At 37.8% G+C, this 14,821-nt stretch overlaps 1 protein-coding gene across 1 annotated transcript in view; it reads right to left on the bottom strand.

The window, feature by feature from the left end:
* Positions 1-14,821, bottom strand: part of WDR64 (WD repeat domain 64) — a gene marked incomplete at both ends in the record, with an annotated part of 82,399 nt that overhangs the window by 10,959 nt on the left and 56,619 nt on the right. The window contains 9 exons of the mRNA XM_082305459.1: positions 517-622; positions 2,009-2,142; positions 3,432-3,471; positions 4,852-4,939; positions 6,645-6,737; positions 8,024-8,154; positions 9,645-9,821; positions 12,137-12,306; positions 13,572-13,695. Coding sequence (XP_082161585.1) covers positions 517-622; positions 2,009-2,142; positions 3,432-3,471; positions 4,852-4,939; positions 6,645-6,737; positions 8,024-8,154; positions 9,645-9,821; positions 12,137-12,306; positions 13,572-13,695 — 1,063 coding nt within the window. The remainder of the gene's footprint in view (positions 1-516; positions 623-2,008; positions 2,143-3,431; positions 3,472-4,851; positions 4,940-6,644; positions 6,738-8,023; positions 8,155-9,644; positions 9,822-12,136; positions 12,307-13,571; positions 13,696-14,821) is intronic.

The following is a 14,821-nucleotide window of genomic DNA, read 5'->3' on the forward strand; positions in this document are numbered from 1 at the left end:
GAAAGCCAGATTTGGTGTGAAATTAAAAGTCTAACAATGAGCTGCTAACACAGATCACAAGTGCTTTCCTTCCTTATATAGCAACATACTGCTGAAGCCATTACTGTGCACTCCATATCAGTGTCCGAATCATGGCTCTTGGCACAGCCACAGCTGCAGTTTTTTATTTGGTTTTATTACCGTGGATGTGAAATTTTTGATTGTTTTTAGCAGTAATCTTTGCCCTTGGTATTAATACAGTAATTCAGATGAAAAGTACATGCAGGGTTTGTGAATAAAGAAAACTGTAAGGTCTTTTATGAAAACAATTCTGCTGATAATGCTATTAATGTAACACTAAGTTTTAATCTACCTTTCATACCAGAAAATACCTTTTTCAATTATTTAATTATAGCTTTGATGGAGAAAGTCTGGCAGCATTTGGACCTTCATTTCCACATTTCTGGCAAATTTATGACATGATATTTTGTGGTCCTACAAACTGTCCTGAACAGAATGACTAACATGTTTACTCACCCTTACTGCCTGCCAAAAGCATTTTAGTAGAGATGTCTGTATGTAGTGCTGTCAGAGGAGCTGAAGGATATTTTGAAAATGGTAAAAGTTCTTTCACTAAGTTTCCCTAAAATAAATAAATAAACAAACACATATTTCTCTTTATAATATCTACATGAAAAAAAAAATCAATTCATCAGAAGTTGAGCGCTATTGATTTGATCTATTCAGTGTTACTCAGCTCATATCTATTCAGAAAGCAGCTAAAAAGCTAGTTTCCTAATCTACTGAATGACCAAGATAGCTGGGATGTATTCTTCTGGTTGCCATCTCTTCTACACCAAAAGAACAAGCTATTTCTCTCTTCAGGCAATTCACAGTCTATCTGTACCTACCTACTCGTACTTTACCATTTAGCTCTCATTTGCTGTGGAATATCATCAGTATGCATTTTATCTGCTACTGAAACATTGTTCCTTGCTGCAAACGGACCCATGATGTCTCCTTCACCAACTTGTTATATTTTTCAAGTAAGCATTAGTAGACTTTCTCCCTTACCGTGTCTTCAGGTTTGAGAGGCGGTGAGGGATAAAGTCTTGCTGATAAGGAGAATCGTGACTGTGTCATCCATGTAACGATGATGACAATCATGTCAGTGATGACATCACCATCACCTGAACTTGGAGATTCCTACAGGAATCTAAGCACACTAATATATCAACTGTGAAGACAACAAAACCCAACAAAGCCCACACCTACTGTACTTGGGGACATTTACCATCATATTCTATTTTTGCATAAAACATCTGCAAAGATACCTCACCATCTTTCTCAGAAATTCTTGGTACAACTTGCCTTTGCTGGGATTCCTGTTAAAGCCTTACATGGCTGACATATTGTAATCACTGTCTGCCACAATGACCAATATCAGCCAGTCAAATGATGGTACTCCCCTTCTTTCTGCATTTACTTTTTATCTCTTGTTTACAGTAACATGTTTTCTGGAATAGAGTCTCATAGGTCTGAGGTGATATGACAACTAAGCCATTGGCATTCTGTTCTATGACAGGCTTTACAAGCTGATTATGGCTGTAGACACTATGTATTAGGATACTACTCTCTCCTGATTTGTAACCCTACTAGTGCTAACTGGCTCTTGCAGCGTTCCAGACATATTTCTCCTCTTCTGAGAGTAGGACACTCTGCCTTGCCCTTCATCCTTTCTTAGAAGGTAAATAATATGAGCAAAAAATCAACTTACAGACTTTCACATAACTTTACAGTCAGTTTTTGTTATAATTATTTCAAATCGTGTTTCTTCATTTCCCCCTTGCCCCTATCTGCTACAGTTATTAATGCAGAACTAATTTGTGTCTGTGGAAGAAACTATTAATCAAAAAATGCAATAAAACTGCTGCTGCTGCAATTGCTAGTTAAAAAACATGTTTCCAAAGATTAGTAGAATTACCTTCTCAATGGTCCAGTCCCATCCCAAAGACATTCAGATAGCTACCTGAATACTCCATAGGCAGATACAGCCATTTTCATGAGCAGAAGCCAGTATTGGTGAGTGTCCTGCTGCAGCTTTGGATGACTGTACATTCATCTTCAAGTATTGGATATTCTTATACCTAGCTGTGTCTTCTGCTTTGGAACACAAATGACCATACATTTTCTTAACAATTTTTAGTACTGCTTTTGAATGTACAGAAATTACATAACACTAGAATAAAAAAACCTGAAAATAAACTCCATCATCAGGATGGCATTACTCTGAAAACATTACAGATATGGATAAAAGACAACTGAAAAGAAATTAGAACAATCTTCATTATCTTATCTAAATCAGCCAGAACTATTTTTCCATGATGTGGGGGAACTTTATTTAGAGCACAGCAACAGATTTCACAGAACCTGCAAGCACCAGTGAGAGTGGAGGAGCTGTGAAAGACAGTGGTCATCAGGACAGCGGAGAGGCAGTTCTGCAGCCTCTGCATGAGGCTTCTAGAGATTACTGTCAATTCAGCAATGAAATGAGGTTTAATAACTAAATGATGCTTAACAATTCTGGAATCACAGATTTCAACACTTCTCGAGTTCAAAACTTTTGCTAAATGCAAAGTGGTGGTCACAGAGAACATTTCTTGAGTTCCTGCTGTGACTTCCCCAGAACTGGAGATGGTAGGGGGGTCCCATGAAGGTCCTCAGTGAAATGGACATTCAGTGGATACAGGACCTAACATGAGTGTTTATTTCATTGAACAGCTACCATGCTCAGGGATATTCTAGATTTCATGTTTTCTTTGCAAAATAAATTCAGCTTAAATCAACATTTCAGATGATCAAATTTCTTGTTATTGGGAAAGTCTGCTTTCTAGCAGAGGATGTCTAAAGGGTTCAGAAGAATCTAGAGGATTTGATTCTGGCAAATTCACCGACTCCATTTGCACAGCTTTAACTCTTAAGCACTTGGCTCTCTCTTGTTTCTGTTGTTTAAAGGATATATACTATACAGAAGATTTTTCCTTCTAAAATTCCATCTGCTTTTGAAGATTTTCTCTGTGAGGCCATTCACTCACACTTGACTCAAGTTGGCTCTTGCTATACCATTTCAATGATTCATTGCTCAAATATTTATGTGGAAGAGAAGTGGGTAGAGTTGACATTCCCAAATTCTGCAAGGTTTTTAGCATCATGTCTGTTTAGAAAAATCAGCCATTAAACCCTTGCATATTCTGCATCCTGGCTTGGCTTTTGGGAAATAACTGCAAATAAGGGGTGAGTAGAAGATGTTGAGGTGTGTCATCCACATACCAATAGTTTCCCAAGTATTCTAAACACAGTTTGCCAGACAAACTGACAAACTCAGTTTCTATGGTAATCTGGGCAGAACTTATGGATCAACAAGAATGAGAATGAAAAACATCTTTCCATACCTGTTATTTGAGTATTAATTTCATCACTTCTTGTACTTTCCTAAAAGCAAGGAATAAAATGTAATAGACTTAGAAAATGGAACTTGGGTGTAACTACAGAACAGTTCTCTAGTTTAAATTATTTTAAGAACTTAATTTTTTTTAATTGAAGGATTCAAATATTCCCCCAATTTCCGTTCAATCTGGGACAGCACTGAGTGAAAACATTTCATCTGAAGAGAATCAAAATTACAGATGCACAAATCATAGATGAAATTAGTTGGCATTTAGGAGCATGCTAAAGGTAAATTTGGCTGAATGGCATTGATTTCTTGGGACAAGCAAAGTTGATCATTTACAGTCTCTTACTTAGAGAGTTTAATTCAGAACGTGCATATAGTCTTGTTACTGCCTGCAGCGAAGATGAACAAAATGCATAAATAGCAGTAACATTTACTCCCATCTGCATCTTCAGTATGAGAATTATCACAGTCCTTCATTTGTGCTTTACTATATAGGCTGCTGAGGATCCCCAAGGCTGAGAGTAGTCAGTATACTGGCCTGAAAAATTGGGAAGTCAAATGAGGCAGGAAAAACTATACAGCCATGGGTGTCTGAGGTATCTTAGAAGACGAAAAGCCACTTCAGTCTCATCCTACCTATTGATCTGTAAGGCTTGATGTGTTGGGCTTTTGGGGATCTTTTTAAGAGCTACAAATGACTGTCCATTTTGTTATTCTAATGACTACATAGCACAAGATATTGTGTACTTTAGTTTGTGGATGACACTTAGGCCTGTGTCTACTTGGGAATCTATGAAAGTGCCATGCTCTGCCGAATCGATATGCTGGAAAGAATCTGAGAGGTAGCAAATTTCTCCTCTTTTTGCCTATTTGCTATTTGTTGCTCTGCAGATATGGCATGTTCTTCTGGCATAAAAGGACAAAAAGTGTCACAAAAATCATAACACTATCCTTAGCAAAAATACACAGATTGAGACACTGGCATCTCGATGGTAAATTAAAAAAAGTTCTCATACTGTCATTTGAAAGCAATGTATCCCAGCAAGTGTGGCTGCAGTGTAGCTGTGGTTCCACTTTTATTCAAGTACTTCATGATTTGTCTATTTACCTTCCCCTTTGAGTTCTTCTATACCCCCATTTGAAAGTCAGAATTGCTAGTGATAAGCATCTGACAAACACTTTGATAGTCGGCTATTCCATGTATCACAGAGCTAGCTGCCTGACAGAATGTATTCTTAATTCCCCACCTCATTCAGCTTAGGTGAACAAAGTTCATTTCTCTGTAATTCTTGATATTTAGTTTTGTGCATGGCTTTATGGAGGGATTTTAGTAAGCTACAGGATTTTAAAGCCAAAACCAAAATGAAAACAGAAATTTGTTTTGAATGCTACCGAATCCATGAAGCCATTATACCTACCTTATGTAGATTCAAAGAACTGCTCTTGCGCTCTGGAATGGCACTGATACCACTCCTTACAGTAGCAGAGGGCAGGGAACTAATTTTCCTGTGTGAAAGAAATTATTGGACATCACTAACATTCTTGAAGATACTGTTTGCTATCTGGAAATCAACATAAGCCAGTGTAATAACGCATAATAAAATAGTGCCTGAATTGATGAGACTGATTAGACTGAGGGTTGTTGGTGTTTTAGAAATTTGTCTAAGTAACTAAGCCATATTTATATATTGCACAGCCAACCTCTCCTGTCAAGAGTTTTGAGCAAATTAAATCCATAGTAAATAAAAATTATCATTGGTGTTCATCCTCAAGAAGTGAAGGGGAAAAATTCAGTGCATGCCAATGGCTTGCTGCCTTTCATTTTACACAGTGCTTTGCTCTGCAAATAGTTTTTAATTAATTATAGAAACTTATTTTTGATCTGTTAAGATAATGATCAGAAATGGGATTCTGTGGAAGAAACTCAGGAAAAAAATTTGGAGGTCATCTTCAACGTTTGTGTTTCTGAGTCAAGAAAAGTTCAACTGTGCTGGTGTGAGGTTCTGGCCACATAACTTACACCAATGTCACAGCTGCTGTTTTTGACAAGAGTATCTGAATAACTGGGATAATGTAAAACATATAGAAAGAATGCAGCTGGGGTAGCCCACTTAAATTTGGACAGGTGGCAATGACTTTGTAATTTTTCAGTGTTTGATTTTTACAAACTTGCTACCGTTCTTGAACATTGTGTGTGTATATATGATCACAGTCAAATTCATCCAGGTACCTTCCCAGTACGTACAAAACATCCTAAGCCTATATGATTCAAAGAAATAGTAGGATACTCCTGCTTAAGCATAATCAGAACTTTTCTTGATTTATAAAAAATTCTGTGGCTTGTAATCACGACATTTTAATTTAGCTAGGATTTATTAAATTAATAATTAAGCTATAATGTCAAAAAGCAAATTTATGTCCAATTAACTGGCACTGGTACATTTAGGGGTGTAGTAAATGCATAAGCTACTTGAAGGTTTTAAAGCAACATAAGACCCTAAACCATCCCTATGATTCAGGAGAGCAAAAAAGCTACGTAATTGCTTAAGTCCTTAAAGCTGCATAAGTATTTAAATCATACTGAGTCCTTTTGGCTACCATTGCCTTTGCATATCCATTGGAAGACAAGCACTTCTGAAGTTATGTACATATGCAATGCCTTTCTCTCAAAATGAGCATATTTGGCTAAAATTTTGTTCTCCATCCAACACTACCAACATATGCCAGCTTCTAGTTTGTTTTAAGATGAAACTTGAGGCTGCACACTTCAATGAGCTCGCCCCTCTGTTTGTTTGCTGAGAGTATCTAATACTGTGAGGATTGTATCAGGTTTAAAATAAAGAAAAAGCCTGCTGCCACACAGAGTTATCTCACAGAGATAAGAATCAAAGAAGGTACAGTACACAGGAAAACTAATACCTGACAAAAGCTGACTTCTGTTGAATTCTTCAACAGAATTGAGACATATGAGGTCATTTAGAGGACAAAAGGATAGCTTAGTGGAGTGGTAAAAAAAAGAATATATAATATGGATTGATAAGCATTACACAAGCTGAAGGATGAGAAAGCTACTTAACTGTTTGAACTTGATTAAATGCAAAGAAAATCAAAGTTTAAATCAGCTATCTTGGACAAACATTACATCTGTTTACTACAACAAAATTCCAAATGACTGAGCCTGTCCTGGGGAAGATAAAATGCGCACAGTTACCTGGAAAAGAAAGCTGTATGCACAAGGAATAACACCGCATTGACTCCAGATGCTTGAAGAACTGAAGCCTGGCTGTCTTCATTAATTTTACATCTGAAAATACAGATGTTTGTTCAGGATGTGTCAGGTTGCGTATTGTTCTCAGAAAAAGTTGCAGACTTTATTTGTAATCTAAAAAATTAAACATTTCATTTCACAGAATGCATGTCACCTAAAAGTTTTAGACAGTTTTTCACAATCAGTTAATCAGTTATGGATTAATGTCAGTGAAGAGTAGGTACAGAATGTCCCTGTACCAGGAAAAATAGGAACCTGACAGAATGATGAACATTTCATTCAGCTAAGTATTTTCTTGAGAATTAGTGTTTAAGAGAAAAGTAAAGTAACTTATGTTGAAGTTAACTAGCTAAGTTAATGTTAGAAAAGTACGTTGTTCTTGGCATTCAAACCAGTCATGTGAACCCTGGGTAAAATACTCTAGTTACAAAGCATTGACTTTCCTGTCTTCCATGCATCCACATGAATTGGCTCCCTCATATACGGGGAGGCAAAAGCAAAGGAAGAGACAGAGCCAGAACTGCAGTTAAGTTTTGATTATTTCCCATGGTAAAGAAAAACTCAGCTCGCTTTCTCACAAACATGCCAATTTTACATATGAAGCATGCTGTGAAACTATTGGGTAGGATAGTTAAATATCGACTTTATATGGTCTTGAAAGGCATGTATCCCATCACCAACACAGAAATACTGCCATGCTGCTCCACTCAGTCTAACAAGACATGTTGTCATTTTTCACTTTCCTGAGGTAGCAGCTCAATTCCAAAATATCTGGAACCATCCTACGCTCACTTTTTGTCACTTTCTATGGAAGATTTTTACTCCTAAACCTCCAAAATCACTTCAGATTCCTCCTTGTTGAATGTGACTTCTAGTCTTCTAGGTATAAACAATGATACTGATACTGATAATGTAGAACATCTGCCATTATCATCTGAAGTGGCATTATTTTCAGATGTCCTCCCAAACATGAAACTTCCAAAATAAGGATGTTTCTAGAGCTCAGTAGCAGCCTCTAGTCAATGACAGAGTGACTTACATAGTGAGAGTTTCCTTCAGTGGAAGTGCTGAGTTATGTTAAAACACTATTCTTAATTACATCATCCCTTCCCCAAATGACTCTCTCTCTTGATCAATTCTCCTACCTGCAATGTCAGGACTAGCTAGAAAAGTAATTTGAAGTGGAACCCACATAAATTGCGACTTTAACTCCTGTTTGTCCATCATCCTTTACAGCTGGGTATCAGAATTTCCAGTATGCCATTTGAAAAGTTTGTATGAAATACTGGAGATCAAAATGCCTCTATAAAAGCAATACTTACAGGCATCTCACAGAGGCAGATTCAAAATCCCACAAAATTATTGCACCATTTGCACTTCCTGTAGCTATCAAACTGCATCCTTCTACTTTTAAAACATCAAAACACTTCATTTCCACAGAAGGTACAAAATTCTGCAAAGAAAATAAAAAAAAAAAAAAAGAGTAGAAGCAATGTGGACACTAGAGAGTGAAATGTTTTAATTGTTAATTTAACAGGATGCCTAAATTGACAGTGTCTACAACAACTGCATATTCAATGCTATTCTAATACTATTGTATTTGAGCTACACAGAAGCACCAGAAGGAAGCAGGGAGTGATAGGACTGGGAGACACCCAGCTGCAGGGGACAGCAGCCTCCGTTTGCCAACCTGACCTGCTATCAATGGCACAGTTGCAATTAGAGCATGTGAAAACCTCTGTAAGAACTGAAGATTAATCAGAAGTAGCTATCTATGGAGATACTGTAGTCAGGTGAAAGGAATAAGTCATTGAACAGAGATATGATGACCTTTCCATAAATGTCATCCAGATCTGTTACAGAGTTGGTGAAGTTATACACAACAAAACTTAAGCCTCATGGACTATTCAAGTTAAATTGGTCAATAATTGGAACATAAATCTGACATCTTGTTTTACCAAAGCAATAACAAGAGACAATGGAATCGCTTTAACACCCAGCTTGATCTTTATGTGCCACTGTTACTGAAGGTCAATCTAGCTATAGTAATGAAAGGCATTTCAAAGAAGACTTTATACAAGAACCTTAACTTACTATTTTGTACAGGAATGTGAAGCATATGTTCAGAGCAGCTGCTCAATCATGGCAACAACCATGCAATGGATTATTAGGCAGATAGAGCCCTGTCCTGGTTTCAGCTGGGATAGAGTTAATTTTCTTCCTAGTAGCTGGTATAGTGCTGTGTTTGGGATTTAGGATGAGAATAATGTTGATAACACACTGATGTCTTGGGTGTTGCTGAGTAGTGTTTACACCATTTAAGGACTTTTCAGCTTCCCGTGCTCTGCCAGGTGCACAAGAAGCTGGGAGGGGGCACAGCCAGGACAGCTGACCCCGACTGGCCACAGGGCTGTTCCATACCGTATGACATCATGCTCAGTATATAAGCTGGGGGAAGAAGAAGGAAGGGGGAATGTTCGGAGTGATGGCGTTTGTCTTCCCAAGTAACCATTACGTGTGATGGAGCCCTGCTTTCCTGGGGATGGCTGAACACCTGCCTGCCGGTGGGAAGTAGTGAATTAATTCCTTGTTTTCTTTGCTTGTGTGAGTGGCTTTTGCTTTACCTATTAAAGTGTCTTTATCTCGACTCACAGGTTTTCTCACTTTTACTCTTCCTATTCTCTCCCCCATCCCACGGGGGGCGGGGAGAGTGAGCGAGCAGCTGTGTGGTGCTTAGTTGGCCGGCTGGGGTTAAACTACAACAAGGCCTTAGAAACAATCACTTTCTTACATGATTTATTTTAGACCTTCAGTGTACTGAAAAGTTTGGAATACTTACTTGGTTCTTATCCTGTTGCTAAAATATGAAATCCCTGAGGGCACAGTAAACCTTTTACTTTCTAATCTTCTGTAAACAGTGTGGAACTTTGAAGTGTTTCTCACCTCTGTATCATTCCTCAGAGAGCTGGTGTCAGACGGCAGCTGAATATCCGGAAAAAAATCATGTGTTTGTAAGGTGTCAGGCTTCAGTGACAGAGACACAACTGGATTCCTTCGTGGAAATGACACTGCTTCAGGAAGCACCCATGTGACATATAGATATGTTTGAACTGAGTTACCCTATTAAAATAACTGAATTAATGAAGGAAGAAGGAAAGGATTTCTCTATTCATAAGAAAATTATCAGCAAGTGTGTGTCAAAAGACTGTTTTCTGTGTCAAACTGCAAAAACTATTACAGGTATCACCTAGCATATGCCTACACTGCAAACTGAAGCACCAGCCAGAGATATTCCAGCTCACTTTAAATTACCTGCTGTTATATTAGAAGCTGTCCAGCTGTGGAGTTCAGAGCTTTTGATTTTATTCAGTTTAACTACCCCTTTAAAGTAAGTTGTCTCTTCAGTTATAGCACCTTATTTTATTAACATTGCTAGTCTCCAGTTCATATGTACTGTACCAGAAAAACTGGTGGTTGTTCCGATTGTGTGAGCAGAATAAGCTGTGGTTTAGCCATGGCCTCGAGTCGTTGATTCCTCCCCATTGTGCCTAGAGGCTACTGGGAGTAACCTTGACAGTTTTTCCAACCATAATAAAATCACTTCAGTATGTAGTTTCTGCTTGAACTTTGATATTTCTGTCCGTTTTGGGATTGAAATCAGCTCCTTAGGTTTTCTACTGTTTTCATAGATGTCTTGAACTCCAGAACGAAGCAATGATTAAGATTTTAGTAAATCTTATCATATTAAGTGTATCAAACAAGAAATACCTTGGGGGAAGGACTAAAAATTGAGAGATCTATAGTAGATTCCTGCAAAGGATGAACTGGTTTTGGGGCATTACTCAAGTTTACCTTGCTAACTACCATATTCAGAACCTCTTAAAAAGGTAATAATAATAACAACCTGTATTTCTCATTATCACTGAAACATTTGTATAAAAAAATATTTCTGCAATTATGTGAAACAGTATTAATGTACTTAGATTCATAAAGACTTGGAGGAGATTCAACTCCTCACCAACCTGTTTGTCAAGGGATAAATTTACATTGCATAAACGATTTTACAATTTCAGTAATAACACTGGGGGGCAATTGGTGTGATATAGTATTTAAGAAAAATCTGAATATCAAATGCAAGCCCTTCATAAAACAGCTTTTTATTAGCAGGAAGCTCAAAAGTAATAAATTATTTACCAAGATGAGAGCTTGTATGCTTTTTTCCTCCTAAATGTATCATCTGTTTAGTAAAACTTATTACTTCTCCCCACAGCCTTTGTTCCCTTGCACATAGCGGATTTAAAGTTTCAGGAGGAGAGTGTTTTTCCAAGTAAAATATTCCAGTTTGAAGAAGAAAATTCTACAGAAACATGTTTGTCTGAGACATGAAACCACAATTATTGTGAGCTCCAAATGCATCCTGTTAATTTTAGCTGAAGGGAACACTGAGTAGACTCTCAAAATCAAGACAAGCAAGTCAATCTATCTGATTTATTACTATCTAATTTCTTTGTATCAGTTCTAAAGCAGCCACTGTCTTAATCTAGTAATTTTATTAAAAAAAAAAAAAATCTTTTAGCCAAAATCTTTTCTGATATTGAGGTTTTTTTGCAGGATAATACCATGGTCACCTACTCTCCATAGAGGGAAAATATACCAAGAGGGATATTAGGCTACAGTTGAAGAGCTTCAAAGTGATATAAGTGTATGGGCCTGAGGCCTCTGAGGTTTGTGAAACTGAATCCTGAGTCATGGGAGCTTCCTATTAGTAAATATTAAATGGAGCCTTTATGGCATACAAATGACTGGGATGGGTCAGCAATATCTGAATCTGAGGGCTCAGCTGCTGAACTGCGACAGTGATCTCTACAAAGGACAGGTATCCAGAACCCAAGAAGGTGATGCTGTGTCTTCCGCTGCCCGAAGAGCACACTAAGGCTGAAAGGCAGCAGTGAAGGAGGAAAAGGTACAGCTGCCTCATGAGAACATGGCCCTAGGCCTGAGGTGCTGTTAAAAAGCAGGGCTCTGACCAGTGCAGTGGGGCTAAATACATAAACAGGATTTGCAGGAACAGTTCTAACCAGTCTCAGCTGCTGGTGAACTAGAAACTTTTTAAACAGGGTAAACACTATAACAATAACAACAATATTTTAAAGCTTTTACCTTAAAGGATCTATAACTACTGAAACCTCAATCACAAACAGAAAAGCAAATGCAAGGAAAGAAGTTATCAGAATGCTGAAAACCAGCAATGGACTAATGAACATATTAACACTTAGACAGAAAGGCAGAAAGCTAATTTGATGACATGCAGAAAGTGGATTTTTCCTTGACAGTTTCTAAAAGTTTATCTACTAATTAATGAAAAAGTCCTATTTTACCTCAAAAATTAAGAGCTACCAAATGGCATTAGGAAAAAAAAAATACATTTAAAAAACCTGAATAATTTTCATCTTCCCATTCTGCTGCAAAACAAGAAGTACATGTTGACTCTCATTAGCCTTCAGATAAACTGTCTTCAGCAGACGACAGTCATCTTTGCTGTGCTGGGCCGAAGGCAAGGCTTTAAGTTCCTGCCCACTTTCAAACTCCCAAATTTTCACTGTTCCTACACATGGATGAGAAAGATATACAAAAGGGAATGAACTTTCAGCAATAACCTGTGCCTCAAAGTCAGAAACTTGAACTAGATCAAACAGGGAAGGAGAAGAAAAAAGAAAATCCAATTGAAGGTTCAGAGCTAGGTCACTGGTTTTTCAAAAGCTGTAACAGTATGTGTATTTCTTAGGAAAGCACCCTTACGGACACAAAACTTACCAGAAAATATCTTTACCACTAGCCCCACCATTTTTCCATCTTTTTTCCATGTCTGTTTTATGCTGCAGCCCAGGATGAAAGACCACTGCCTATCTTACTTCTGTTTCTGGACTAACGTCATTAGAGAGCAAGCAGAATGTGGGCTGTCAGGGAGAAGACTTCAGGTTCTGAGCTACAGCAAGGAGCAGAGGGACCTGGTTGCTGGACTTGTCCCACGGAGCTAGTGGGGAGAAGGAGCTACAGCATTATCTTAAGTGAAGCAGTTATTACATATGACTTCACTTTTGTGAGACTTGATAGCATTCACCTTCTGTTGTGCTCTTAAGATCCATAAAGGGTGCAGTCTTTGCTCCCAAGTACAAACAAGAAACATTAGTCAGTATACCATTTGGAAAAGGCCATCTCCTCTTTATGTGAGGCAGCTTTCATATATTTCCTATATTTTAACTTCAGGTGTGTACTCTTGAACATTTGAATGTGAGAAGAATTATTCAGTCATGTTAACAGATTAAAAAATTATTAAAGTTTGCTGCAAGTTTGCCTCTTGGTCTTGTCACATTACCTAAAATTAATGCACCCTAAATAACACGTGAAAAATTCAGGAAACATGTAGATATATATATTCTAGTGTTCAGTGCTTGCAGACAGTACAAAATTGACCTTAGATACTATAAAACTGAAAAACTACTGTTCTCCATCTGCAGCCATTTAGTTACAGAGCTAGGTCCTAAGTCCTATGAGGAAACATCTTTTCAGGCCAAGAGCTTTGAAGATAGTATTCCAGAGAGCAATAGGCTAGCAAAGTACCAGAGCCCAAGCAGCCAAAAATCACCTTTCTATGAATCACCTATCAAATACCCACCCCGCCCCCCCGCCCTTTTCCCCAGACCGATAGCCGTGCATTCCTTTCTGTGCATACTTCCTCCCACCTTGGAAGAAAGCCAAAATTCGTTCTTCTGTCACTGATACAGTAAAGTCAAAGAGTTCTGTCTGCTCCTGTAACATGTCATTTTAAATAAATGTAATAAAAATGTGGTAATTATTTAATTGCTTTACCATCAATTGCCCCAGTAGCAAGATAAAAACCATTTCTTTCAATAGCTGCACAGGTCACTTCAGTATTCAGCCCATGCGCATCTTCAATCTGATATATTTGATATCCAGTTTCTAGGTCCCAGACCTGAAAAAATAAGATGGTAATTATTTGTACTACATCCTCTAAAACTCATCACACAATATGTTCTAGTGTAGACAGAGAAAGACGAATGCTTCCAAGAGCAAATTCTCACATCCCGTGAAATAGGTTCTCTGTCACAATAGCACACTACCACGCTCTTTTACTGAAATACTAGTGTGATTTCCCTGAAAATGTCCCTCTCCACAGAGAAGCCATTCTGGCAAGGGGAGGCTCTGTTTAGTATGCTATGAGAAAGACCCTTGTTAAATCAGAGAGGCTGTTGTTAAATATAATGAGTTTTTACAGTACAAAAGCAAAGAAATCTAACTAGAAAGAATGGTTTGAGCTATAATTTCTATGCTGAATATCAAAATGAGGCTTTTCATAAACATTTGGTCCAAAAATGTAGAAACACCTATATCTGATCATTATCTAATCCTTTTGGGAATTTAAGCAATGCTTTATAATGAACTACCAGTACAAAGTTTGGTCGCTGTAGTGGGGTAGCTCAGATTCAACTGGATTTATGAAGTAGCTACTCATGTCATATGCACTGTCTGGATCTGATTTTCTGCAGCACCAAGTGCCCAAAACTATCTTGTAACTGTAATGGTGTTGTAGCCATTGTGGTCTAAGGAAGGCAGGATTTACCGTGAGAAATAACATCTTTTCTGGGTGTATAAAATGACCAAACCTTTACACAAACAAGCCTTTTGCCACAGGAATGGCATGCATCACCAGCTGGCCCAATAAGAGACGCTACCTCTACCTACAAATCTTGCCATCTAACCCCATCAACAGTTGATGAAAACTGCAGGTCCTCGGACCTCTGATGATCAGTCACATTGTTAATGACACCAGTAATGATTAATTTTATTCGTCTGTGGGTTTTCTGACACTTGCATGGCAACTGTTTTTTAGTGGTTCAATTGTAAATGGTAGTTAGTAGGCAAGTGTAATCTTTTCATTAATGTTTCAACACAAACAGAGATGTGATAAAAAGTGATAAAAGTGATCTCCATCACTTCATTTTTCTTGTTAACTGGCTATTAGATTCAACACTTCTCCCTCACTGTATGGCTTGAAATCCTGAAGGCTCAGAACAACATGTTCTAGGAAATTATTTGAA

The sequence above is a fragment of the Platalea leucorodia genome (assembly GCF_965183815.1).
Source record: "Platalea leucorodia genome assembly, chromosome: 3".
Lineage (NCBI taxonomy): Eukaryota > Metazoa > Chordata > Aves > Pelecaniformes > Threskiornithidae > Platalea > Platalea leucorodia.